This window comes from Heliangelus exortis, chromosome 3, assembly GCF_036169615.1.
Source record: "Heliangelus exortis chromosome 3, bHelExo1.hap1, whole genome shotgun sequence".
NCBI classification, from domain to species: Eukaryota; Metazoa; Chordata; class Aves; order Apodiformes; family Trochilidae; genus Heliangelus; species Heliangelus exortis.
The window spans coordinates 33505097-33529779 of record NC_092424.1 but is presented as its reverse complement, the minus strand read 5'-3'; the positions used below and the strand labels follow the sequence as shown (position 1 = coordinate 33529779).

General features: G+C 37.4%; 1 protein-coding gene across 8 annotated transcripts in view; it reads right to left on the bottom strand.

Moving 5' to 3' along the window:
* The window catches only part of MAP4K3 (mitogen-activated protein kinase kinase kinase kinase 3), an 83730-nt gene that overhangs the window by 33087 nt on the left and 25960 nt on the right, over nt 1-24683 (bottom strand). For 3 of the 8 annotated variants that reach the window (XM_071740014.1, XM_071740015.1, XM_071740018.1), the window contains 11 exons: nt 23830-23872; nt 23157-23229; nt 20811-20942; nt 20454-20516; nt 20287-20368; nt 20083-20193; nt 17631-17706; nt 16561-16619; nt 3604-3662; nt 2148-2186; nt 1795-1848 (listed from right to left, as the gene is read on the bottom strand). In XM_071740014.1, coding sequence (XP_071596115.1) covers nt 1795-1848; nt 2148-2186; nt 3604-3662; nt 16561-16619; nt 17631-17706; nt 20083-20193; nt 20287-20368; nt 20454-20516; nt 20811-20942; nt 23157-23229; nt 23830-23872 — 791 coding nt within the window. Of the gene's footprint in view, nt 1-1794; nt 1849-2147; nt 2187-3603; nt 3663-13938; nt 14002-16560; nt 16620-17630; nt 17707-20082; nt 20194-20286; nt 20369-20453; nt 20517-20810; nt 20943-23156; nt 23230-23829; nt 23873-24683 lie in introns of all 8 variants that reach the window. The other 5 variants (XM_071740011.1, XM_071740010.1, XM_071740016.1 and 2 more) reach the window with 3 other exon arrangements.

Below are 24683 nucleotides of genomic sequence, written 5' to 3'. Positions count from 1 at the left end.
TCTGAGCCATGGTTGAGCCATTCAAGGCTAAGCCCTGTGCTTACAGGAAATTAAATTCTCTGTCTCTCTCTGTAGAGCAAGAGTACCAAGGATGAGATACAGGGAAGAACCAAAAAAGACTTCTGGGTAGACCACTGGTTAATGTCCTTAGGCTCAGATCAACTGGAACCTTTCCAGAAGCTATCAGGTTCTTTCTTGCCTGACCTGAAAACAAAAATCCACAGAAACACAACAGCAACAGGAACAACTAAAGCCAATGCTGTTTGAAAGTTCTGATGGAGCTTGTGCAAGAAACAAGGATCGCAAAACACTGCACAATGTATCAGTGCAAACACTTCAAAACAGCAGGGATCAAGGGGTTCTAAGCAGTGAAACATGACTGAAGTTGATGATACCAACTGCAAACAGAGCAAGTATGAGGGAAAAGAGAATCATTAAGCAAAAATGGACAGATACAGGGCTGTTCACAAAAAACATACCAGAGATTAGTACATATGAGGAAACAAGCTGAAGTCAAAGTGAAGCTGGCAGTATGGAGCTATAGGTGACCCTTACATCACACAGTGCAGGAAACCTGAGTTAGCATTACCAAGGTCTACCCAGCTATGAACAAAGTAGGTTTTCAGCTTGGTCCAAATGCAGGAGAGCAAATAAATGAATGAGACAAGACACAGGAGCTTCATATTATTGATGAACTACATAATTAATCATGCCTTTTGACAATTGCATAGTGACGAAATATGACGAATTTCGTAAGGAATTAGCCTGCTAAAAACTGACTAAAAGTGTTTTTTCTCTAGCATCACTTGTGCCAAACAGCAAAAACACACTTCTATTTTTAGAAGTTGATTATTAAACAATGAAAGTTTAATGTACATCACCTATATGACATCAGACATTATCAGTAGCTTTACCCTTCTTGAAGGCGCCTGCCCCTCATGTTCTGTACTAACCACTGCTTTTGTTACAAAAGAACAGCAGTAAAATAACTCAAAAAAAAAAAAAAATGTTGGTTCTCTGTAAGAGACAGATGCCAACAATAGATAAGGCATGTTTTACAAGTTTCTAGTATGAAGCAACAGCTTTCAAAATTATCAATTAACAGAAAAGTAAACAAAAATTCTGTCTCAATGGCATCCTTCCTTTTGATCCTGACATTAGATTCATTTAGGAATGTAAATTTCTGCACACTGGCTGTGGATTTTAAACTATTTCAGCTCTCATCTGTCAATCGAAAAAAGTCCAAGAATAATTATACCAGTGACTTTAGTGTGAGAATAATTATTGAACACATGCTTACTGATACTGCCTTTGTACTCATGGTAAGAGAGCCTGGTCTATTCCAAAATGAAACACCCCCAACAAGCATTCTGCTAGCTGAGAATGTGGACTAAAGAAACTCAGCCATCTAGAGAAGACAGTTATGTATATATTATATATATATTTAATGAGCTCTATTTTAATATACAGACATTAGTTCTACAGAAGACACCACAAATTGAGTCAGATGGCTCAGTGTAACTCGGCCAAGATTGTGTTCAATAACAGAAGATAAAAGGACAACTGTATCAAGTGAGGAACAAGATTTTTTTACCACAAGTTTATCAGAAGAATAACAAAACTTCTGGCAATGTAGTCAAGGAACAATATTTTAATTATTTTAAAATTCTATAGAAGAAAAGTATTTTTGAACTAATAGAGACAAAACACGATTTAACTATTTTTAATTTTTCATCTATTCAAGAATAAGCTTTTATATGCATACATTTATTTTTACAAGAAGAAAGGACTTACTGTTTTGCATCATCATCTGCATCATCATCATCTTCTAAATGTGCCACATGTCCCCTAAGAAAATGAACAAGGTACTATGGCTGAGTGGGCTTTATTTATATTACCTTGGATGATATGAAAAAATTCTGAGCTTAAGGGCTATTCTCTCTTTTACATCATTTTACTATCCTTAAGCTTTAAAACATAACTATTATTCTTTAAATTACAGTTGCAATCCACACAACTATGCCTCTCATATCCTCTCAGCAAGTATAGGGATAAACAAGAACTAGTAGTGAAAGACATAAGAAACCAGTGTACGAATGACATTGAAACACGTAAGAGGGGGGGAAAAAAAAAGAGAATAGAATTACCGCTGATGCAGTTCTTCTTCAACTGATTTTAAGAGACTCCTTCAGCATTAAATAAGAATAAGAACACAGTTTAATTGTGGCACACAAATTTAATTACCAAAAGCCAGGGCAAAGGTTCCTACAATTCTATCATTAAATAATATAAAGCGTGTAATTTCAGGTGGCTTTCAGAACACACATCAAACACCCACATACAAAGAAAAAAATGCAGCTATGCTTATTATTTTTTCACACAACACACTTTCATATGCATTTATTAACATATTGTAATTAAGTGCAGCAGTCCTTGTTCCTTATATTGTAAAACAAGGGCTATCTTAGCTTGATCCGATTTAAAACAAATCCACACCATCCAAGAAAATTATCATCATAAAAAAAAGAAACCAGATTGAGAAGAGGTTTAAACTATTACTGGAATAAATTCCCATTTCCCTAGTTAACTTTTCTAACATTCTGAACTTCATTTTTGTGTCTTTGTCTGAAAACACAGACAGAGAGTAATAGCAGGCTAAACCCAGGGATGCGAAACAACAGAATTTAAGATGATATCAGTATTTCTGCTCTCCCCAGAAAAAAGATACCATAAAAGTATCATGTTCAACACTTAGGTTTTCTGCATTTCTTTAAATATGATGTAATTTAGGAAAGGAAATCTAGGCATCCTAATTCTGATGTGCATAAATGTAAATTAAGAAATTTGGTGGAAAGGAATAAATTATATAGGAAAGGTGGGGAGGGGCTTTTCACCAGAGAGGGCTGTGATAGGAAAAGGAGTAATGGTTTTAAACTGAAAGAGGGTAGATTTAGGTCTGATTTCAGGAAGAAATTCTTCATGATGAGGGTAATAAGATATTGGAGGTTGCTGATGCCTGCCCTGGTGGTGTTCAAGGCCAGGCTGGATGAGGCCTTGTGCAACGTGGTCTCATGGGAGGTGTCCCTGCCCATGCAGGGGGGTTGGATCTTGACAATCTTTAAAGTCCATTCCAACCCAAGCCATTCTATGATTCTATGATAGGGAAACGATTTAATATGATTAATACAACAAAATTATTAAATGCCTGAACATGAAGTTAAATGACTTTCCTAAGATGGGTAAGTTTTGTTTTTTAAAGCAGCTAAAATTTTATGTTCCTAGTACCATATACATGAAGAGGGGCATAAAGCAATGTCAAAGAGTAGCATGAGTAGTTCCTGGACAGAGTAAAATTGTATTCTGTGGGACCTGTCATGCAGAACACTTCGTTAACAAGTCTACCAAGATAACAGCTCTTAAAAGGAAGTTTATAACCTCATAGAGACATATATAATTATAATTACTATTATTCTAAAAATAGTGATTTTTGACTTCTATATTATATGCCCAAGCTTAAAATATGTCCATTTCAGCTATTGTGCTTAACCCACATTTGTTATTAAAACAGTCTTGAATTAAAGACAAAAGCCATTGCTTACTCACTTATTTGCACCCAAGAAGTAGCCACACTGAGGACCATGACCATATTCTAGCTGTAGATCCTACAAATATAAGAGGACAAATCTTTAAGATGAACAGGTGAGCATCAAACACTTACCTTGTGTCATGCTGCTGTTATCCCCTCTGCCACAACTGAGCTAACAAACGAGTTAATTCCTCTGGTCTTCCTGGCTCCTAACACCACCCTCAGACTCACCCACATTTTTCTTAATTCCTTTCAAAGTACTAATCTTACACCCTTTCCTTGGACAAACAGATCCTTTGCTCAAATAAAGTTGGCTACAAAAAAGGAAACATAAATAAATAAGAAAACATAAATAAATAAATGAAGAAGGAAAAAAGCAAACAAAGCAAGAAATAAAGCAAGAAAGAAAAAAGGGACTTTGTGATCTACCAGACCCCACAGAGAAGCCAGCCAACTCACTGGCACATTATCATATTAATTTCAGAATTTCAGTTCTGGCAGGGAGCCTGAAATGCCTTTAGCACATGGGAACACTAAAGAAGAAATACATATTGTAAGGATAACTATTTATGTTCTCGTGTATACTTTAAAAGATCATCTTTGATACCAGAAAGAAAAATACAATATTAACAGCATCTTCAAGCACTCAAGCAATCATGAAGTGTGGGCTATTTAGAAGAAAATGTGGCAATAGGCCTTCAACATTATTATTCAACAGATGCCATAAAGAATTCCAATTTAATGCATTAATGGGAATATAGGGACGATATTGAAGCACCATCAAATCTGCATCTGCCAGAAGGATAATGCTATAATTACAGGACATTTATTTTCTTCAGGTGCATCAGAAGAGAAAAAAACTGAGCATAAATTTGGTCCCACAATACTGAGTGGGTTATCGATCACCCATGCTAGTGAGAAATGGCACTAAACTGCTCCTTTCCAGGAAACATTTTAAAGACCTCCCAATATCTTATGTGAAACAGGCCTCTTTCATCTGCAGCCCATATCAAAAGCATGGCTCCCTTCAGAAAGAGGCCCAGGCATCCAATCTATAAGAGCAACAAGCTTGGTTTATACGGTGACAACTCATGGGGCTGGTATCTCAAAAGGGCATTTGTAAAAATCACAGGGAAGAGTCCCACACTAGATTTGCCACTGTTCCAATCTGATGAAGCAGAAACCACTGCAGTTTTCAGTTCCAGACCAAAGGGAAATCACTTTAATACAAAGCTATGTACTTTTTTTTTTTTTTTTCTGCTCAGCTAGGAATTTCAAGTTGTTAGCTACACCCTCAATTCTGCTCTATAAAGCTAAGAAGTTGCTTCCACGTGGGTGTTTCTACCACAGCTGAGAGTTGCATTTAATTGCTTAAGTGAGTTTCTCTATATTCCAAAGACAAGTGAGATATTGTGGAAAAAACAGTATGTAACCTATAATTATTTGATGTTAAAGAATGAACAGATCAGAGGGTTGAATAAAAATTGCAAAGGCAAGCTTGATGCTGGCATTTTGTAAATCATAGAGAGACTGATTTTTCAGTCTTCGTGCCAACTTTATTACATGTCTTTTTCTGTAACTAAATGAAGAAACCCCCAAACCCCATCCACTTCTATGAATCTGACTCACAAAGGCAATCTAATTTCCCCCTCAGGCATCTGTAAGCTCAAAAATTGGGTGACAGGAAAGAAGGGATCACACGTGTTCCTGCCAGCAGGGGAGGAAGGCTCACTTCTCCCCAGCAACATGTCCCAGGCTCTGCAAAGTAGCAGGTGGAAGGGGTCAGGCCTTATTCATGGGTATCTTTGTTCCCTTCTGCTATCCTTACCTTCCTTCTTCACAGCTTCACCCTCCTTCTATGCCCCAATCTTGACTCCTCCTGCTTCTTACTCCAAACAAGCTCAGCAAGTCTCCTTCCCTCAGGAAGGGCTATCCTAAGCAATTTCAGTCTTTTTATCATTTCAAGTATCTGTCACCTTATCCAGGCAACTCCTTTCTGCTGGTCTTCACCACCAGCTGATGTACTCCAATCCACCACAAAGAAACACAGTTTTAACTTTCTTACACTGAGTACTTACATTCCTTTTATGCCAACTCAAAACTTTCCATGTGTAAGCATGGTTATTTCTAGGGCTCAGACTCTAGAGCAGAAAATAAAAAGACTGGAAGCATGTCACCAGACTCACAAACAAGGAGGTCAAACAGGTTGTGTGAGTCTAGGAGTATCCTAGGAGTAAGAGGATGCCAGAACAAAGACTGGGAGGCCGATGAGAAAAATAACCCCAGATCAGTATAATGAAATCTGAGATTTTCACCTTGAAGTGACAAGCCTTTTGTCTACATATTCCAAAATCACATTAATCAGAAGTGGGAAACAAAGACCTTACGCTGGGCAGAGTCAAAATATATCTGCCCCTTTTAATTTCCACACTGTCATGGCTATATTCATTGACAGGAAATGACAGGAAATTTGCTAAGAGAAAATAAGCTAAACCCTATAAAACTTAAGAAGCCTTCATCTGTCACCAGACTTTTAAAGCCTTGCTGAAATTTTCTTTATGGAAAATGACATCTGCCAGAATTAGTTCCATTGAAAAGCTTTAAAAGGACAAAACCTAGTTTTTTATTCAGTTTACTATTGTGCTGCCTATTAGTGTTTATTTAAATATTATTCTAGTTGGATATATATTTTTTGTCTTAGTTAGCTTGCTACTGTTCTTCTAAGCCCTTTAAATACTGCTGGTTTTCACTCCAAATGTGAAGTAATCCATTGCTAAGGAAATTCTTTTTCCCATGCTCTTGATAGATACCGAGAGGTAGAGAGCTTTTAAGAAGTGCAACACATTTTTTCCTTGTACTGTCTATTCCAAATATATCCAGAAGTTATAATTTTATAAAACTTCTAGCTACACATTTGTACAAAAATATCAGTATATACTGTATGTAGCCTGCAAAGCCTCCAGCAAGCTGTTACACTTTATCAGAATGACCAGTGTAACTTGATTTTTTTTCAAGCCAAACACAAAGGTATTTTTTCAACAAAGCAGAAGTCTTAGCAGTTATAGCTTCCCACTGGGAAGAACAGATTAGCATTAATTACTAAATGACGCAACAGTTGGCTTAATAAAATCTGTTCTTTCTCCAGCATCCCTAAAGTAGCCCAACAGCTTCATGAATCTAAATTAATATTTTCATTTGACGTACCTACAGTGCTGATTAGTCAAATTCTTTTTAGATCAGACAACGTTCACATGGAATAAATCGGAGTGACTAGACATATTTTCCAAGAGGATCTTGAGATCCACAGCTAGCAGGAATGAGATGAGGTCAAAAGCCTTGGTGTTAAATCAAAGACGCAACCCCATGTTATTCTGCATTCAGTCTCAGATTACCAATAACCCATTCCTGAACCAACACAAATACGTAGGAGACAGAGTGCTATCTGCTGCCAATGATGGCTTTGGAAGAAAAGGAATAAATACCAGTTCATTTCAACAGCCTGGGTAATATTAAATTAAGAAGTCATGCAGAAAGGCAAATCACACCTTCAGATAAATCACATGTGCAAAGAAACCTGAATAAAAACAGCACACAGTTTTTCTCAGAGGAAAGACAAATTTGTTGGTAAGGCCATGCTATGAAACAAATTCCCCAGGAATTATCAAATCTACAGTATCTTCTGCAGTTTAAATTTCAAAAACTGCTATTTATTTTCTGCAAAATTTAATGACAAATTATTTGTTGCTGCAAGTCTGACAGTCTCATGTTCCTAATTCATTCTGTACGGCTGAGCTGTACTGGAAATCTATTTTTAGGTGTTCAGCACTTCAAAAACCAAAACTGTATACAGCCAACCAGCTATTCACAATTACTTCCTACATTTGCTGTTCCTGAAGTCTAGTGAGAATAGCATCATTTGATGTGACAAAATTGACTTTAAATCCACAGTGCTGGGGATGTAACTCTGAATTTCAAATAATACAAATTACCTTTGGACTACTAACATATCAGGCAGAAGGGACATACACATCTCTATCAGTAAAATGATTAAGCAGTTCCTATCACACTGCTTCATAAAAGAGGATGTCAATTTTAAAAGAAGCCTAACATTATCTAATACATATGCTATAGTTTTAACACCTTTATTTCATTAAAAAGTGTTTTTTAAATCTTATTTAGATAGCTTAACACATCAGAAATACCAAACTGTATTTCTAAACGTGCTAAATGTAATTCTCCCATGGTGATTGACTGAGGTTTTGCTGTGCACTACTGCTACACAACCACTGTTCCCCTCTTCACCTTCAGTTCTCTTTGTGTTTTGCTTGTTAATGTCCACTTGGCACCAACAAACTATTTCATACCCGTATAATTGAACATTACTACCCCAACTTGCTATGGGAAGGCCTCAGTGCAACAGGCAATTGCACACACCATTTTAAAACTGCCCCCTAGCAATAAAATTTAGCATCTCACTTAATTGCTTTTGCCAAGGCAGAAATATGCAAAACATAAAGGGAAGGAAAAGAAAGCAGAAACAATATTCTAAACCCTGAGGCACATACTTTTCCCCCCCATTTCCACTCACTTTCTTCTGACTGTAAGAACTGCATATCATTTCATTACCTAAAGCTGAACAAAGTAGAGGCTTCTGGGCAAAGTTATCTATAACCTATGTTGACTTCTTTTTCAGTCTTTTCCTACCAATAATTTAGGGTTTTTGCCACAAGTAGTTAACTAACACAGAATAGCTGTGTTAAAACACTGCATCCCTAAAACCAGGTGTTACCAAAAACTATTGCAAATTATTAGACTCAGAATATATGTATAAGCCAAGACAAAGCCCAATGACTAAATTATTTAAATAGAACCAAACATATAAACACATCTGGCAAATCGGTGCAGACTGCATGCTAACTGCAATCCTCTTACTGACTTCTTTGTTAAAGAAGTCTAAAATAAATGCTAAGTTCATAACTGTAGGTTGGAACCTGAGATATCAAATCCCAGTTCAGTTCAACTTTTCTGCCACTTTCTAAAACAGCAGAAATGAAAATTTTCCACCGCACTGAATACTCCAAGCTACATTTAAAAAGTCTAATGCAGTAACATTCCATTTTTCCCCTCAGTGCAAAGAAAACCAACAAACAAACTTGCTATAGTGTTGCAGATCAGTATGATGCAGACTAGAAACAGGTGGTGCTGAGGCAGCTGGACAACAATATTGTGAACTACTCTCTAACATAAAGAACCCCACCAAAACAATGAAACTATAAAACAAACAAAAAAAAGAGTGGGTTGCTAGTCAGAGAAGCCTCAACAAACTGAAGGAGTAGGCACCAAAACCCCATAGGGTATAACATAACCAACTGAGAAGTCCTGCAGCTAAGGACAATCCAACCACACATACAAGAGGCTGAGGACAAGCTGACTGGGGGCAGGAAGGGCAACTCTGAAGAAAAGGGTTCTGGCGTCCCAGCAGACAAAAGAGGGGACTGTGATCAGAAGCACACACTTGTGGTATAAGTGGCCAACCATAGTGAAGCCAGAGGGTGTTACCCCCTTTATTTGGCACTTGGAAGATCACATCTGCATGTGGTGTCCAGTTCTGGGCTTTCCAGGACAGAGACATTAACAGATTTGAGGGAAGCCAGTAGAAGGCCATTTAAGATTGTTCAAATGATGAAGCAAGAGTGGCACAACAGGAAAGGCTGAAAGAACAAAGCTTTTGTAGCCTGGAGAAAGTAACTGCTGTCTTCAGCTATTCCGCAGGAAACTGTAGAGAAGACAAAGCTCAGATGCACAGTGAAAGAACAAGAGGCAACAGGCACAAATGTCAGCAACATGAACTTTGGCCATAAGGAACCAACTCCTCTCCCTGGGAGCCCTGGGACAGGGTCTAGAGATGCTCAGTTGTCTCCATCCTGAAAAGGATTAAAACTTCAACTCAACAAGCCCAATGTAATATCTGGATCTATCCTGGAAGCTGCCCCTTATTTAAACAGGAGTAAGCTTGAGATCTCCAGGTGTTCATTCCCACCTCACCTTTTTTTGGGAATTCTCTGACAGCATTTACAACTTAAAATATGAATCTTAGTCTGCAACTAGAATTATGTTTCAACTTATTATGGGAAGAAAGCTTTATTGCCACAATATTTTATTGCAGATCAGGATAATGTGAAGGGAAATATTTTTATTTGGTCAACCTTGTTGCCAGGGAAGGTCATGGAACAGATAATCTCAAGAGTCATTACAGATCAGTTAAAGGTCAACCAGACAACCAGGCCCAGTCAGCATGGGTTCACAGAAAGCAGATCCTGCTTGACAAACCACATCTCGTTCTATGACAAGGTGACCTGCTTAGAGGATGAGGGAAACACTGTTGATGTGTTCTACTTGGACTTTACTAAAGCCTTTGACACTGTCCCCCAAAACCTCCTCGTGGACAAGCTGGCTGCCCATGGCTTGGATGGGCATATACTCTGCTGGACTGAACACTGGCCGGAAGCCTAAGCCCAAAGAGTTGTGGTCAATGGTCAATCCAGTTGTCAGCCAGACACAAGTGGTGTCTCTCAGGGAGCAGTGCTGGGGCCTGTTTAACATCTTTATTAACGATCTTGATGAGGGGATTGAATGTACCCCCAGTAAGTTAGCACATGACACCAAGTTGTTGATCTGCTGGATGGCAGAAGGGCTTTACAGTGGGACCTGGACAGACTGGATGGTTGGGCTGAGACCAACTGTATGAAATTCAGTAAGGCCAAGTGCTGGGTCCTGCATTTTGGTCACAGCCCCAGGGAACACTACAGACTTGGAGATGAGTGGCTGGAAAGCTGCCTGGAAAAAAAGGACCTTGCTGTATTGATTGACAGTCAGCTGAATATGAGCCAGCAACGTGCCCAAGTGTCCAAGAAGGCCAATGGCATTCTGGCTTGTACCAGAAATTGTGTGACCAGCAGGACTAGGGAAGCGATCCTGTCCCTGTACTCAGCACTGCTGAGGCCTCACCTCAAGTACTGTGTTCAGTTTTGGGTACCTCAACACAAAAAGGACATTGAGGTGTTGGGAGCAGGTCCAAAGAAGGGCTACAAAGCTGGTGACGAGTTTGAAAAACCTTAGGAAAATCCCTTATGAGGAGAGACTGAGAGTATTGGGGCTGTTTAGTCTGGGAAAACAGGCTGAGGGGACTCTTTACAAATACCTGAAAAAAGGTTGTAGTGAGCGTGGGGTTGTTCTCTTCTCACTGGTGACAGACAACAGGACAAGAGAAAATGGCTTCAAGTTGTATCAGGTGAGATTTAGGTTGGATATCAGGAGAAACTTCTTTACAGAAAAGGTTAAGCACTGAAACAGGCTCCCCAGAGAGGTGCTTGAGTCTCCATCCCTTAATGCTGTTTAAAAATTGCCTGAATGTGGTGCTTGGGGACATGGTTTAGTGGTCGATCATCAGGAACATGGTAATAGGGTTAGGACAAGGCTGGACTCAATGATATTGAAGGTCTTTTCCAGTCTGAAAAATTCTATGATTTATGACCTTTTCTTTTGAATCAGAACAACTCTGAACAGCTCTGTTTCTCAGGAACAGGGCTTCAGGACCATAAGACAAATTCTCATGGATTCCCCTTGACAGATCCCACTATTCCTAAGTACAAAATATCACCTCTGAGGCAGATACAGTTACAGATACAGCAACAGTTCTGCAGAAGGTGGGTTTAACATCCCTTACTCTTGGCTTCTCTTTAGCCTGTGCATGTCCCTCCACCACACTTGCATTGCCAATTGCAATGCCACACATGGAACTCTAATGGGTAACTCATCTGCTGGGGAAAATAACCTGAAAGAAGTTGCATGCTTTTCCTCTGGATGTCATACAGAAACATAGAATTGGCTGGGTTGGAAGGGACCTCAGAGATCATCAAGTCCAACCCTTGATCCACTGCCTCTGCAGTTACCAGACCATGGCACTGAGTGCCACATCCAGTCTCTTTTTAAATATCTCCAGGGACAGAGAATCCACCACTTCCCGGGGCAGCCCATTCCAATGCTTGATCACAAATACTTGAGACTACTTCTGATCATATGCTTACTTACAGCAAGAACATTTCAACATTCAGTCCTGCTATACCCACTCATGTAGATTCCTGAGACTATCACTGTGGTGGCTGCAGATGAACAGCCATACATTTAGTTACCCGTTGGATTTTCAGGTGTTTCTCCAAGAATCAACAGCAGGAAACTTAAAACCAATGTTCTAGAACAACGGTGTACATATTCTTAGAGACAATTACTTTGATTTACACTATTTCCTGGGCTCACTGCAAATGCAGTACTGAGCTCTTCCACTTACGATTCTGTACCCAAACAACTGCTTTTAAAGTACAGAGAAAGACTGTGGAAAATACAGGAGAAGAGTTTGAGATCTACCCTATGTAAAGTGTAACATGCACACAAGAATACATTTTTTTGAGTCCAGCATAGCTCTGCTGCTCCTGAGGCAAAGGAGGCTGTCAGAAAACAGCTGCCAAAACACAGCACAATAACCAGAACAGGAACATGAGGAACTTGAAATGTGCAAGAAAATCTCAGGCTACGGGAAGGTACCCAACTAAGTTCCTGAGAAACTTGTTCTTATTGTCTAGTTCAAAAAAATTAAAAAATATTTATCTTGAAAAAGGCAGAGACTGAATTTTTCCAACAAACAAAACCTATACTGAATTCCTCCATTCTTCCAGCACATTCAGGTAACCTGTTTCAGGCTCACAGAGGCAGAGGGAGCATGAAAAGGAAGTAATTATTTTTAAGGGCAACCACATCATAGGTGTCAAATTTTTGAGGTGCACACTTGGCTGCACAAAATATGTCTCAATTTCTGATTTTTGTTTTTTGTTAGGGACATATTGCTCAGCAAGAGAGTTGTTGTCCTGGTCCACAACAGGAGAATGAATCAACCATTAAATATTTCTTCTAATTTCCAGAAGGATTAGGTCTTACTGGAAAAATCTCACAGATGGGTGAAGCACTAGCACCAAATCAGAATTCTTCTCTTTGATTCACAATGAGCATAGGAGGTTGTGAAGAAAGCAGTAAAGCACCAGAAGTGCTGTTGATTGACATAAAAAAAAAACCCTCATGACTGTGAAAACAATAGTACTTTTTCAGCTTTATCATGGTAGTAATTTTGGAGGAGTGTACTGAACAGCATAGGGAAAAAGAAGGATGAGAGGACAGTCCAGATAGGAGAGATGTTCTCATTCATTCCACAGATGAAGGTAGTAAGATGTGTGACAACATATCTGAAAGTAACTTTAGAAAGACAGATTTTAAAAAGCATTAAACTGAAAAGACAAAACCAAAAGCAATTCAAGCCAAAAAAACAAAACCACATTCACAAATGCACAGGATGGAGGTGTTCCCACTGCATACGTAGAAATAGAAGATACTGATCTTAAAACAATTTGTGGAACATGTTTATAATCAAGCTATATAGGAAGATCCTTCCAAGTAAGGGGAAGATAGTCTAAGCTCTCAGAAATTATGGATGCCAAAACAAGCAATATAATCCAAACCAAAAAACATTTAATGAGAGCACAAAGCATGATATTCCCAAACCTCAGTGCACTTATAGTAAGCATCTCACAAATCAAAGAAAGCCAGCAGAATACAGCTTCATATTTTTTCATGTTTCTTCATTTTTTTTCAACAATATATGGAGATGTCCAAGAGATGTCCATACTACTTTTCTAACTACATAGTGTGTAATGAGTAGAGAAATAAGGAAATTCACTTTCTAGCACAGCTTCTATCCTGCAATGCTAACAAAGGAATTCTTTAGCGGTGTAAGTAAATTTGGAAAACGTAGACAATAAACAATGTCAAATACTACTGAAAAAAACTTATGACCCCAATTTCTGTTATTTGTATTAAGTGTATATTAGTTCTGTAACATTCAACCTGTCTCGACAATTCAAAGATTTACATTTATAAAAATTTGTTATCTTGGATGGGACTATTTCAAGGAACTCCCAGACAAAATATGTAGATAATGTCTCTTCTATTTTTAATCAGCCTCAAAAAAATTACCAAGCTATACATTGCAAATAAAGAAACTAGAATGAGTGCATAACACTGACCCCCTTCTACAAAAGTCATTCAACTAAATATGAATACAGGTTAAATACTGTTGATATTGTACATACTAAGAAGTGCTTCCTACATTACAGAAATACACATATGAACTAATCCTTATATTTATATAGATGAAAACACCAGTACAACAGGACAAAATATGAGGTTTGAAAAAGGAAAACAGACACAACTAACACTGACAAAGAAAGGCATAAGATGAAAAATACCAGGTTAGATCTTGCAGTGTAGTACATTTCTTCTGAATTGTCCAAAAAATCACTACTGTCAGGCTGTTCATTAGACAGAGATCAAGAAATTCAAGTTATTTGCATTGTGAGTGAAAGCCAAGGTATACATAAAGGTATATTTTCTTGCTAAAACAAAACAAAAGATGTTAGCTGAAAGGAGAAACATGTTAAGGCAGTTCTGGGGATGGGGCTCAAACAAAGCTAAGGATAATACACCAGTTCAACATCTCAGTGCAGCTCTATGACTAACTCATCATGCTGCCCCAGTCCAGTACTTTGGCTTGTGCACTCATATCTGTAAGCAAATAAGCATGAAGTTTAAGCATGCTTTCCTGAGACAGAGGCAGAAGAGACAAAGGTCAGAAGAACCACTTTAAAGCAAAGGGCTCCACACTGCTACTGCTGGAGAAAGACACAGGCATCTCTTGCTCCTGCTTTCATTTAAAAGACTGTCTCGCCCAAAGTGTGTAGTTTGTTAAACTTCTCCCAGCCTGCTTTATGCTAAGGCTCTTCACTACAGCATCTGTGTTTTGAATAGGTCTTGTTTACATTTTAAATACCAATTTAAATTGTCCACTAGTTCTGTATCTAAGAACAAAATATGGTTTTTAAATTTGGCCTCATGACCCAACATCATCATTTTCAAAACCATAGCTTGATTTTATCCAGAAAGGATGGATCAGGTCTGCATGCTTTATTCTGATATGAACAGTGGAACAGTTAATCTTCCTCTTCAGGAAGATCCAAACAAGTAGTCATAGATCTTCCTTATAGCCAGGGACATGAGTCAAGCTCTTTGGACAGGTTTCATTTATGCAAAATCTGACAGGAATTACAATACTAAGAGATTTCCTTATTGGTAGAATTAATCTGGATCATTCAAGCCCCTTCACGGAGCAAGAGCTGCTGAGATTTCAAAGTGGAAAGGCCCCAGTTGCTAACGCAGAAGGTAGGGAAAAGTCTGATTCCATCTGTTCGACAACATCTGCCAAATAAGTGCTCTCAAAAGTTGTGCTTTAACCCCTGCAGAAGATCTCTCTCCCTGGATTAGCAGCTCAGGCTCCTAAGGTGCAATTAAAACATTTCTCTGCCCCAGGAAGCTGTCCAATAACTGGTTTGTACAGTCAAGAGACTGACAAAAAAAGAAATGGAAAAAGCATTTTTAAAACTTCAGCATCTCTGTGAACACATTTTTGCAATCACTAATCTGTGTGTGTGTAAGCACGTAAAATTCTTAAGCAGCAAAAGCATTACAATGATGATACCAACAGTATTTTCTTTATAATCCAGACAGTGCAACAAGAAGCAAAGCCAGAATAACTTGGAATCAGTTCAAAACTCATTTTGAGTTAACCAATGAGTTTATGGTAGAAACACTGACTTCGTTACCATACCTAACAATAACATGGCTCCTAAATTACATTAATTATGTATTTATGTCAAGATTTAAATTACATATCGGAAATAACTGCCCAAGTCCTATGTATGATTTTGTAACCTATTCTCCTCTATCTCCAAGAAGCACCAGAATCTGAAGACTGCTTGTCCAGCCAGTTGCTGAGGAACCTCATAGACCCAGAGCCAGCTGACACGCTACCGATTGACAAGACACCAGGAAGAAGACTTTAGTACAACTACACAGCAATGCAAGGAAAACTGTGTCAGAAATCCCACTCACATGTGGTTTTTAGACTACAGAAGAGGAAGTACATTCCTAGGTACACACCCTTCCCAAACCAACTCAGAGCAAAGTCTATGTCCCTCCTACCTATGTACTAGGCCAAATTGTTAACCTTAACATCTGCCTTACTAAAACAAAGAGAACACAGAAGGAAGCAAAGGAATATCCTTTTTTTTAATCCAGGAGTGTGAGGAAAATGCCCAAGTGCACAGATGTGGCAAGCAAGAGTCTCCATAGAAAAGAGAAATCTACTGCAATCATTTGTGTGAGATAGCACAGACATCTTTTTCCTCACTGTCTGAGTTCTCATACCCCTTCTGCTGATGTGTCCATGGGAAGAAAACTCTGGCAAAACACTTTTTATGGAACACATCAGCTACCAGACTCAGCATGGCTCAGGTGTGATTCAGGGACACAGAAAGATGCTTTGTGTGTGAAAATAACAGCCTCACAAAACTATTTTTAAAAATGTTATCATGCCTCTTTATCAGGCTCTCGATTTTATTATTTCCACTGTCAATCATTGTTAATACATGCCTAAAGGAAAGAAACATTTGAACACATAGAGTAATTCTACAATTAAAAAACTAACTCTATAAATAAAAGGAATTATGTAATTGGCAATAAGATATAAAGGTATAGAGGAAACCCAATAGACAAAGGGCTGTTGCTTAGCACCTACATTACACTTGGCTGAGTCCACAAACAAGGGTTCTTAAGATATATATATATATATATATATATCTATAATGTAATGGCTCAAAAAAAATTAGGACCAATATACTACAAATTGTCAGAAAAATCCCTACCAAGTTCAACAGTACTAAGGAAGTAATGCTAAATATTTTGGATTTATCTTCCTTCATAGATATTTGCAGGGAATAATGTGCAAGGCACAGCCCATGCTGCTTGTTACTCACAAACTCATGATGTGGTTCTGTCTCTTTCCTCAAGGGTGGATCAAATTTTACTTGACCAACTAAAAAGGCGAAAAGGAAAACAATAATTTAACTCAGATTGTGGTTAGACAAAACCACTCACCAAAAGCTAACAAAAAAGAGAAAATCCAGTTTAGTGAGTTCAGTATTTCTGCACCTCTAGAAGCTTCCAAACCCCCACTTGCTAGGAACTAATGGACCTAGAAAGTACTTTTCTATCACAAAGACAGCACAAGCATAATTTGCCCCACCTACTCATTAGAAGTACCAGGAAAATCATGCAGAAGATAGGGCAGTGAAGCATCCTCTACAGAGGAGCAATAGAACTATGGATTATAGAAAAAAATCACACCCACTCTATGAAATCACTCTTCAGTCTGTTCTCCTGGGAGATTCACTACCACTAAATACTAAAATACTAAATAAGACTTGAATGGAGTTTGGAGAGAGCTAATCACATCTAGGACAGCTTTTAGGCAGGTACTCTTTTAACACTCCTCCCCTCAATTTTACCTCAGGAGAAGACAACTAAAACTCCAAGCACTGCCCTGATTTTACTGAAGCAAAAGAATGACTACAATTTTGGGGCTGGTGTCTGCTTTTAATAATCAGTGATCAACATCCCCTTTTCCCAGTTTCTACATGAATGTTTCAATTCACAAGCAAAAACTGTAACAAGGTATCAAGTGAAGGGAGAAAAATCTTTCTCTGTCAAGCAGCAAAATCTAGCATCGCTCCAAAATCCTTGCTGGACTGACACATGAAGCTATGCTAATCATCTCAGAAGAGCTCAGGTTGTGTCCTGTTCATCAAGATGAAACAAGTGATAGTTGCTGAAGTGCTGAGAAAGTGCTGACATATTTTACATTAATAATTTTTTCACATAGTCACCTAGAACCTGTATCCATAAGTGAAGCATTATTTTCCTGTGTATCATTAAAACCGTTTCTATATATGTCAGATACCCAGAATACCACCTGAAATACGCAAGCATCAATAATTATTTTAAGAATATTTTGTAATCTTCATATTGTCATATTACACATGCTTACAGTTTATTTCGGAGCGCGTCTTCTCTTCTCTCACATTTCTACTTGTCGAATGAATCCTGTGTGGCACTACAAGAGGCTGGAAGAGAAATACAGAATACTTCAAGACTGAAACAATCAATTGAAAGCCAGTATTGTGTACCTAGTTTTTAAAAAGTTTCATTAACATAGTGTCAGGAAAGAAGGAAGCACAGATGGACAGAAGGGAGATGAAAAGCTAGCCTGAGATTTTCAGGGCTGAAGAGAAGGGACTCCTCCTGCTACTTTTGTGCTGTATCACAAAAGTGATGCTGTAATTTCTAAACATTCACTTTCATATTTACGTTCCACTTCTATCTTTTCCCTGGCTTTAATTTACTTTTCTCTAGTATGAAGTGTCATGAACATTAAGACTTGGATTTCTTTTCATTTCTTTCTAAATCCACTCTTTTTCTACATCCGTTACTGCAGATTCTTCCAGAAAATAAGACCTTTAGGTTTCTTAACAAGAATACAAGACCAGCTGACTGCTGTACTGTATACAACTAGGCCCCAAAATTAGTCACACAAATCCTAACAGTGTGCTCTCAGTATGTCCTCTGTGATGAAATTTTACTCTGGGAAAAAAGTTCATTCTCCATGACGTTAGCCTGAAGAACTCATTTTCACTGAGCATGAGCTTTTCCCCTCAAAACTACACTTCAGTAAGGGATAGATGACAAGTAATACACCAGACAACAGAAGAGCCTCATTTAGGAGAGAAGGGACAAAAGAGCAAACACTGTACTTTAAAAACTTCAAGTAAATGCTAACAAAATGTGTAGTGAAGTGATTCCATAGAGGAAGAGAGGTTCTCCACCTGAAAAGCCCCAAATGAATGTCAAGACTCTTAATGAAAATATATACTAGTGACACAAGGGATTAACACATCAGGGTTTCAGTACAATTTCCAGGAAAGCACGGAAAACTCGTAAGGCAAGCTACTCTGACCTGAGCAGAAGCACACTTAAAAGAAAAAAAAAAAAAAAAAGAAGAAAAAAAAAAGTCTTTCTTCTTATGAGAACTTGAAGAAGTTTTCTGGTTTCTAGAGAAATATGACTTTCACAGGCCTTGGAGCTCTCCATCACTACTGAATAAACAAGAGAAATAAAGAACAGCTGATCCTTAGAGCTTACAGCGAGGTGAAAATCCATGTTCACCAGTGCTGTCTCCAGCAGGAAGCAGACACTTATCTCTCAACACTGATATGAAACTGAACCCCATTAATGGTTTTTTTGTGTGGTTAACTTCACATATATATTTTTAACAGAAAAATTTACTAAGTATGCAGCACTATCTGCAATTGCTTTTAAATATACTGACATCCAACTCTGATAATCCTGTCATTCTGTGACTTCAGCCTTCCTCTGCTTTCCTCCCATTTACAAAATATGTAAACATTGCACTCTAAAACACAAAGACCTATTTCATTTTGGCTTATTCCCAGGTTTATTTATTTCACTTCAACTTGTAAGAAAGAACAACTTGGTGCATGTCAACTTGTCATTCCTTCTTCCAGAAAGTAAAGCTCACTGAACTTGTAAAATCTCAAAGTTAGTATCTTAAAGTAGTTGCTTCTTCTAAGCTTGGTCTAAAAAAACCTTCAAAGGAAAATAGTTTATCTTTTAAAAAAGTAAAACACAAGTATGCAATTAATGAATCAATGGGACTTGAGTCGGCAGAGTTTTTTTCACCCCTCCCCCCCCCCAAAAAAAACCAAAAAAGATCATCAGTTAGGGAACTGTGAACATTTGGAAAGTCTTCACTAACATACAATCAAGTACAAAGACAGGATGCATTGACTGAAGATCTGTTTTATAATTTATGAAGCACTTCAGCTTATCTTCACTATTTATTGTCTTACATAAGCATGTTTTGCCCCACCTGATAAAGCTGAAAATCAGAAACTTTGCCTTTGACAAAACTGTTAGAGAAATCCAAGTTTCAGAGTATTCCAACATAGAAAATAAGAGTCTGTAAGAAATGTATAGCAAACCATTTTACAAAAACTACAGGATGGTTCTCCTTTTTTTGAAGGAACTAAATTATGAACCAAAGAAAAAAGTTCTCCAGAGGTATACATTGTTTTTACGAGTATTTTCTTCACACATGAATGGAAACATAGCTACAAAGGAACAGGAAGCAAAGCATGAGACAGAATTCAGGACTAAAGTAGTAGTCCACAAGTTCTGTTGCAAAATAATTGAAAGAAAACAATAAACAAACTTCTAAAGCATTTACATATCTATTTTGTTGAGCTTCTCCAAAATATAATGAATTCTGTTAAGTCCCTGTACATGTGACAGAGCAGCACAAAAGCAACCCTTGAGACTGTTCCCAGATCAGAAAATATCCTCTGGCTCAATAGATCATGATAAATAAGATTTATCAGTGAACAACAATTTAGTCTGATTCTATGATTAAAATATATTCCTACCTCAGGATCATCATCATCAAAATCATGATAAGTGGAATGATCAGGATTATTCATTTTATCCAAAAGTTCAATAGCAAGACTTCGATTTAATGGCTGGGTAACAAAAGGATGCTGAAAGACAGAATTAAAAAAACATGTTATAATTCTAACAAATCCAATTAAGCATATTTTCATTTTATAACTTAAAATAAAAAAAATTTATACCTGTAGTAACTTTTCAGCTGTAGGTCTTTTTTTAGGATTTTTTGTAAGCGCCATTTTCACAAAATGATGGAAACTATTGGACCTGTATAAAATAAAGTGGTAAGCATTAGAATAAATTGTGTAGGGAAATACACAATCATTATCTGCTGGCACAGAGAAGTACTTACCATTTCATTTTGTCCTTTAACTTAGGAGGCTGGAAGTTGCTTTTTGTCATTAGAAAAAGTGCTCTGAAAAAAAAAACCACCAGTGTTTCTGTGGTTTACATTGCAATATATACACAAAATGAATTACTACATACATTATTTAATTGGAAGGAAGAAGTCCATCAGTTTAAGAGATGCTACTAGGACAACATTACACAATTATGCACCAGAAAGAACTATCCTTCCTGTCATGGACATTCAGCCCAGATACAACCCATTACCCTTGCAGTACCCTCAAACACCTCAAACACACCTAGCCACTACTCCAAATGGATTGTTTAGGTATCTGTTTTTACCAAACTTTAACCCCCTACTAACCTCATTGGGTGTAGGTCAAACATTGGAGGTTGCAATTCAGCAAGCTCTATAGCAGTTATTCCAACTGCCCACAGATCACAGAGTTGGTTATAGCCTCCTTTTCTTTCTACTGCAGCAACTTCTGGTGCCATCCTAAAGAGTAAAGTAAATTTTTAGATAAACTTTTCCCCACAAATCATTCTTCTATACACAGCAGTTTACTCCTCTTTTTCTCTAAAGCTCTCAGTTTATAAACTCACAGCATACAGATTTAGACATGTGGTTATGTATGTGTGTGGCATGTGTGCATGCCTAAGAAATAATTACTAAATAATTAATTGAACTACAGTAAAATCCAAATACTACTCAAATCCACACATTGCCCCATAAAGTGATCAACAGACTTTGTAGAGATAAATTCTAATGAAAAAGAACAATTTAACAAAGTGTCACCTTTCTTGTAACCTAAAAGCATGAGTCCTGAAGACTCACTGTCACCTCTGCCCAGAGCATTCCTGATTTGTGAAGTCTGACTCACTGTAATGTCAGAAGACATCCTTTAAGTTAAAAAAAGTAGTTACACATCCTCAGGTGGCAAAAGTTAACAAACAACTGCCACATAAATGGGAATACCTAAAGAGAATTATTCACTAGGCACTGTCCTATATTTTGAATGACCAAAGAGAATTATGGATCTGATTGGCCTCCATTGTGGTATCAGATGGCAAACATACTTATATTTTTTAGCTTTGAACTTAGTTACTCGAGATCACTTGAAAAATAGCAGGGGAACTTGAGATGTAACTCAAAAGATGTCTGACAGATGGAACATCACTTAACGAGTACTCTAAGGTAACCAACTGAAATGGTGCATTACTTAAATGCAGAGATCCTTATCTTTATGTCTGAAAGCATCAACAGGTTCGGTTGAACAAATTCCTTAAAGCTTGCATAGTTAAGCTACATTTACATAATTTTCTTTGAGACTTCATGAAGAAAACCCCCAATCCCTCTGAAAAAAGGTGGGAGTTACCAAGGTAGAGGTAACACAGATTAGCTTCAGAAAGACACTGAGGAGCAGCACAAGGGTAAATAGCAGGGTTACCAGAGTTAAATGCATTGCACACCAGTTTTGCCCTTTATTTCTCTCCCATCCAAACACCATAGACTCTCCTGCACAGACACCACTAAAACCTTCACACTGCTTGTTTCCAACTAAATTTTCTTCTCCACAATCTCAACAATTTTGCTTCTTTGTTTCTCCTCCCAAATCTCTGGGAAGTTTTGGAAAGAAAAAAAAAACCAAAACGCAAAAAAAACCAACCAAAAAACCCCAACCACCTGATGCTTTTAGTCAGCATTTAGTCTGTGTAATGCTCTCAAAGTTATTTTCTAAGGTTATGACACATCATTTGAGAAGCCTGGCACAATTTGGAAGTTACACAGGGATACAGGCCAGGACTAAACTCACCCAGACATCTCAGGAAAGAGAGATACAAACCAATTACACAATCATGACTGATGGGTGTTTGTGTTATTCTGAAAGCAGAGTGAATCCATGCCTTGGCATGACTTACACTGCACAAGAATGCTAAAAATGCTGTGCTTGACTATTTCAAGACTGAATATTTCAGCGTAGGGTTTTTCATTATATACATTCTTATTGTGAAACTACTATGCAGTCAGACAACAGAATTTTGAATGTCTATCTGGGAAATGTATAATAAAAGTGCTATTTTACAGTAAATAATGTGATTTCCTTCAAGGCAAAAAGGAATAACCACTTGCAGTACAGAGAGGAGAAAATAAAATGCTGAACTTTGAAAAGATAAATTATGAAAACAAGAAGAATAAAGATGCAGTACAGAGAGAATAGACATGTATGCTTGAATTCAATCAATTTAGGCAAAAAATGGGGGAAAAAAATGACTTGGAGGAAGCATTTCACAATATATTTAGACAAATGAAACTCATTATCAACTGAAGACTTACAAAAAAGGTGCATCTATGGTGGGGGGGAAGAAACATAAAACATCAAAATGGAAAATTAGAGAAGAAAAAAAATTAACCACCAGAATTAACAACAAGCAAAATTGCTCATGGCTTTAAAGTTTTACTAAATTGAGATACATCAGTCAACAGTGATGGCACACAGAAGCCATCAATTTCTTAGAGCATTAGACCATTTTATTCTTATATTCAGGTAATGCAGGATTTAGCATAAGTAATACAGATTTGATGACTAGAGTCTGACACAGCCTTTAGTGATCAGTCTACCCAGAAAGTGACAAAGCATACTTTAAGCACAATTTTCCAACAGTATTATACATGTTACTACTCTATTAATGGCCAAGTAAACACAGTTACCAATATGGGGTGCCAATGAATGATTTCCTTTTGGCAATTGTAGCTGTTATCTGTGCAGATACTCCAAAATCAGCTATTAAAAAACAAAACCAAGAACAAAACAACAGTTAATAGCTGTTCTGATGTAATTAAGTGTTAGTGAACACAAGCTTGGTTTCTCCACTGTTTTTAAATATACTGTAAATATTTAACAAAATATAAAAACCAAAAGCTAATGATGGAAACTTGATTTACTCAGATGCTGTTGGTCAGATCCTCTGTTTACTGCCAAACATACAGACTGCATGCAAACATCAACACAAGAACAAACAAGCTACTACACAACTCCTAACAGTTACACGCAGTGCTTTAAAAAAATAAAATACATCCTTTACTATTATCCAAGAGATTCTTTCAGGCAGGTACGTTTCACACTTAACTACTCAGAATGGTGTATTTTATTTTAAAAAATTATAAAAACCTGATGATACGATTTTTACCTCCCCCCGTAACATGAGAAAGTCATTTAACCAAATTACTCTTCAGACACTAATAGTGTAGTTAGCTACTACCAGAAAAAAAAAAAGTTGGATATTCATTAATTCCTTACATGCACCATTACATCATTAAAAAAAATACAGAAGACTGCAAGCACATAGAAATCTGTGAATAGCACTGAATTGTATTAACTCACCTAATTTTACATGTCCATTATCCGTTAAAAGAATGTTTGCTCCCTTAAAAAAAAGTAAGCACACTTGAATTAAAACATGCAGATTCATCCAATACCATATTAAAAAAGATTTACCTAAGATCTTATGGCAAGCTAGTGACCTAAACAAGTCAAGGACTGTGTATTCATGAAATCTGAAGCCCTACAAGAAAAATGTCTGTGAAATGAGCAAGTTGCCATTCTGTTATATGAAGAAACTTGGATATATAGAGTTTCTAATTAATTTTTATTCTAGTACTCTTCAGCCTATGGCACTACAGAATTTCTACTGTACACAATACCATTTCAGAAGCAGAAGATAACAATTTGCTATGCTGAGAAATTGTTACTTTTTTTTCTGTTTACACTGCCTGAAATGAAATAGGAACTCTGAAGGTCCAAATGAAAGCAATTTGATTTTCTCTTCATATCTAGGAGCCAGTTTTGTCTTGTTTGAGTTTTTAATTATAGCCTTAAGGACCTGCCTTGATATTAAGGTGCTCAGAAAAAACTCTTGTCCTTACACAACAGAGATTCTGTTAATGCTAGATTTGAAGTTCTGGTTATACATACCACTCCAGTTCAATGGTCAAAACTAACCTGAAGCAGTATTTGGGACCATAAAATTACAACATAAAAGGACTGAGAACAGACCTGATCTGAAGAATGAAACCAGCTACAGGCTGAGCTGACCAAAGGCTATAACTGCACAAACACAGCTCCAAATGTCAGCCCAACCCTTGAACTAGACAGAAAGGCAGCACAGATGGGTCCCAAAAAACCAACATTTTTACAGATCATGGCTTTTCACAGAGAAGGAAAAGTCAGGCTTGCAG